The 4,739-nt window shown below is 41.4% G+C and overlaps 1 protein-coding gene across 1 annotated transcript in view; it reads right to left on the bottom strand.

Moving 5' to 3' along the window:
• The window catches only part of LOC101845082 (solute carrier family 22 member 4), a 41,669-nt gene that overhangs the window by 2,264 nt on the left and 34,666 nt on the right, over positions 1-4,739 (bottom strand). The window contains exon 3 of the mRNA XM_005094881.3: positions 3,240-3,432. Coding sequence (XP_005094938.3) covers positions 3,240-3,432 — 193 coding nt within the window. The remainder of the gene's footprint in view (positions 1-3,239; positions 3,433-4,739) is intronic.

Below are 4,739 nucleotides of genomic sequence, written 5' to 3'. Positions count from 1 at the left end.
CCATCCCCTCTTCCTAAAAGCGAAAGTACTCGATCGAGAGTAAAGCAGTTTCCTACTTACAAATGAAAATATGAGACATTAAAAAAAAACCTTCTCCTTAGGGATCACTGTTATCGTTCAAGTATTGTTTTTCTTCTTTAATTTAAAAAAGTAATTTTGTTTGTGCTTTGGTGTTGTTATTTTCCTGACCCCCCCCCCTTCCCCCCATGTGGTAAATATGGTTAGAGTACATTTCCATCAACAGTGGTGTTGGGTTGTAGGATCTCTGGTGACCCATCCCACTCTACTGGGGCTAAGTGGATGACGCTGCTTATATTAGCTTGTGAGGCAGCGTGGGGAAACCAGGCGCTCGTCAAAATAGAGAAATCAGAGAAGCAGGTGTTTTCCGAAAGTTTTGAAATCTTTTTCGAATTTTTATTTTTGGGCTTAACCTTTTTTATGTCCATGGAAAAACATATCCATGAGAATTTTACGGATGGGGGGTGGATGAAATTGGGAGGTGGAAAGGGGGATTTGGTGGAGATAAAAAGGGGATGGAGTGGAAAGAAGGGAAAGGAGTTGGGGTGGAAAGAGGGGGGAAAAGGATGTGGTTCGAAGGAGAAGGTTAGATAGAAAACGGGGTGGGTAGAGGTGGGAAAGAGCGTGAAGGGGAGGTGAAAAACTCTTTCAGTCACTTGCTATTTTCTAAAATGTAGATGTTTTCACGATCCCATCGGTGCAGTTCTGATATCCTAACAGGTGGACTTCGAGCCTGCCTATCAGGGCCAACCTGGGCTGAGAGGGATACCAAGTCCCAGCTGAAAGACTGAAATATTTATACAAATTCATCCGCAACGGGAATTGAACTCAAGTATTCTGCGTGCAATGGCGAAGAGACTAACCACTAAACCATAGACACTGGTACTTGCGATTCAAAGATACTTATATTGTGAGATAACAAGGACAGAGGCATTAGCTCTTTGTGTGCCACGAGTTATTTACACACAATCAAATCAAATGGTGTAGATAAAGTCAAGGCATTAGTGTACCGGTGTTTGGTATAGTCAGAGTTAAACTGCATTGCGTGGTGGTAAGGGCAAAAAAACCCGCTCTTTTTTGCGTGTAGAAGCTTTTTGCTCGTTCCGTTTCCTTTCAATAACTTTTCATGACCATTTTGAGAACACTAAGTGCAAAGTAACCAGTAAAAATTGAATCATCCTGTAAAGGCTGGTATCGTTAAGATTCTCCTCTGTGCATCTCTCTTATTTGGTGTCACTGCTGCTCCAAGAGCCAGTGTTCAGAATTCGATCTTCTGTCATTCTTCCACAAAGGAAACGAAATGAAAGCACATAAAAGAGCTCTCCACTCCAAGGGGGGATAACTCATTGAAGACATACATTCTGGTCACTTGACAACGCTTGTTTTGTTTTGGTAAGTGTTTTACGGCGCTTGCAACTGCATACGCTTATATTATGAACGCGCTGGAAAACTTAAACATTTTCAGTTTGGTAGGAATTAATTTTGAATTTTGCCCGGATGGCGGCCGAAGCCTACCCTTGTCGATTATGGACCACCGAGGGATCTTTAATTTGCGCAAATTTCACACGGGACCTCCGAGATTTTTCGTACTTATTCGAGAAGGCTAGATGTTAAATCTTACCTACCTTAAGATCAGGGGTGTGACTGAAAGATACCAGTAAGAAGGGCTAAGGAGTGGTAGTAGAAAGGCCGCAGAGGCAGAAAGGGTCAGGAGCCCAGCAGATGGCACAAAGAATGATCCGGGTTGGGCCAGAAAGAGGAGACGAAAGTAAAAGACAGAACATGATTAAAGAGCAGGAAAAGAGGTGGAAGGGGAACATTTTTGAGAAAATAACGTTCCTTCGTTGTCAGGTTTCGTACCCGGGACCCATCCGCCTGTCTGTCTGTCTGTCTGTCTGTCTGTCTGTCTGTCTGTCTGTCTGTCTGTCTGTCTGTCTGTCTGTTTGTCTGTCACTCTCCCCCCACCCCTATTGATAAACAACAAACAACGACAACAACAAAATCTAAACCAACCAACACGAACAACAACAGCAAAACAAATAGCAAACAAAATACATCTCTTCTTCCTTCTGTTCTTAAGAATTGAGCTGAAGCTTACAACATGGAGAACCAGACAAGCCAGACAGTTATTAACAAAATCCCTCTGGAAAATCTGTTTCACCTCAGTATTATTGTACACATAAATATTTTAACAACAGACATCAGAGATGTGTCGTAGCTAGGAAGCAAAATGTATACCAGTCAATGTAAACACTGGAAGCAGACAAGAAAAAGTGGCTTCCGTATTAGATTTTGTTGCGTTTTTCTTATTTAATCTAAAGAGCTTATATGCATGCACGTTCATTCACTTCTATTTTGTGTGAAGATAAAGGTATTGTGAAGCATCTAGAGTTGTAATGAACGGAAGTGGGCAAAATAGACATTATTATTATTATTATTATTATTATTATTATTATTATTATTATTATTATCATTATTACTAGTATTAGTATAGCTATTGTTGTTATTATTATCAGTATCGTTATTACTTTCATTATTATTATTATAATTATTATTATTACTACTATTATTGTTATTATTATTATTATTATTATTGATCATTATCATTCCCTTTACGTCTACTCACAAAAGAGTTGTTTTTCATTCTCCTCATATCTGCTCACAAAATCAGAGACGAAGAAAAAAAGCTTTGGCTTTGATTTTTCCCTCCACGTCTTTTAGTTTTAGTAAGAGTTTTACGACACTTGCAACACAATAAGGTCATATAAGTGCCGAAGATTAGAAGTGTTACAAGAGAGTAACAAGCACAAAAAAGAAGGAGGGGAGAGAGAGAGATGATAGATTTTAAAAAATAGGAAATAAGGAGCAAACCACACCAGAGCATCCTCCACCAAACACCCACCCTCCACGTCTACTGACATAAAGAGTTGTGCTGTAATTCTCCTTAAACTGCTAACAAAAAACAGAGACAAAGAAAAACAAAAACGTTGCGTTTTGTTTTTCCCTCCACGTCTGTTCACAAGAGAGGGTGGTTGGCGGGTGCTCTGGTTTGGTTTTCTCCTTCTTTCCTATCAAACATCTATCGTCTTTATATCTCTTTCTTCTTTTTTTTATGTTTATTACTCCCTTGTAACAACTCTAATCTTCGGCACATATATCATGATCTAAAATTGTGTTGAAAGTGCCTTAAAACGCTTACTAAAACGAAAGAAAATACTCACAAGAACGTGCCGATGAGCGGCAGGCCAATACCCCCAGAGATGAGAGCCATCCAGCGCCAGTGTGACGTCACCAGGGCTTCCAGGGAGAGCAAGATGGCTCCCAACGTCCACAAACAAGAGCACGTGCAGGCGTCCCGCCAGTCCGGGCCCAGGTACTCGATGACCATCACAAAACTGACCACTAGCGTGGCCCCTGTAAAGAGACGAGGTTGAAACAATGAGTCGAGACTGTACATAATAGATATTAATTCTGAAGATAATAATATGGTCCTGCGGAAAATTCAGTTGAGATATCAACAGCTTATACGTAGTGCCCGTTGACAGGTTTGGTTTATTTCGGTTTGGTCGGCTCCATTCTGTTCGATTCGGTTCTGTTCGGTTCGGTCATTCGAGTTGAGCCGGGGATAGCCAGATTTTCCTCCTTGGAGGGGCAAAAGCTACCATAGTAGCATAACTCGAGCGAATTCGATGGTCACCTTAAAAACAAACAAACCCGCGGGGGGGGGGGGGGGGGGGGGGGGGGCGGTCTCGTGGTCTAGAGGGTTAGAAAAGATCTACACCTAGCCTTCTCGGACAAAGGCGAAAAATCTCGAAGTTCCCGTGTTCAAGTTGCACACATTAAAGATCCCTTGTTGGTTCCAAAATCGATTAGAATAGGCTGCGACCCGAAAAAAATTCAAAATTTTCCTACCAACTGTCCCGAGCACCGTCAAACTTTTACAAAAGAAAACAACAACAACAAAAAGCAAAAAAACCCCGTTTGGAATCGATGAAACGAAATCGAACAGAACCGAACCGATCCTGCCAATGGGGACCGCCTATTAGCGATCAGCTATTCAGCTGTGGCTAGCAGATTGGTCAGGACGAAATGGCTTCCAACTGTGCTCTCTTCGATTGGGGAGGTTTTACTTCACTTCTAACCTTCACATGCCTAGAAACTACAAAGAAGATGGTTTACTTGAAATGCTCTGCACAGGTGTATGATTTTATGCAGGTGTTTTTACGCCCAAATAAACACAGTTTCGATCCGTGGATGAGAGGGATACAGCATCCTAGCAGAAAGATGTGTCTGGCGTCTGTGGTGTTGCGATTAGGTGCTTTGCTGTTGTGCACAGAAGACCCGAGTTCGATTCCCGCGTGGAAAGAAATTTTATCGAGCATTATGGTCTCTCTGTTGGGACGTTGTATCTCTCTCAGCGCTGGTTGGCCTTGACAGAAAGGGTCAAAGCCCGTACCCTGGTTTAAATTGCGTCGATGGGAGCAATTAACACCTACATTAAAAATGAAGGAAAATACCGTGGGTTCGGTACGGAAAAGCGGATATGTTTTTGTGTAAGTGTTCTGATCAGGTGAAAAGGAGTGTTATTGTGCTAATAACCCAAACATAAATTGAAACAGTCTATAGACATATGGCATAACAACACCTATCTATCTATCTATCTATTTATCTATCTATCTATCTATCTATCTATCTATCTATCTATCTATCTATCTATCTAT

Source organism: Aplysia californica, unplaced genomic scaffold (genome assembly GCF_000002075.1).
Source record: "Aplysia californica isolate F4 #8 unplaced genomic scaffold, AplCal3.0 scaffold00090, whole genome shotgun sequence".
Lineage (NCBI taxonomy): Eukaryota > Metazoa > Mollusca > Gastropoda > Aplysiida > Aplysiidae > Aplysia > Aplysia californica.
Note: the sequence above shows the minus strand (reverse complement) of the source record. Positions and strands in the feature narration are given on the sequence as shown.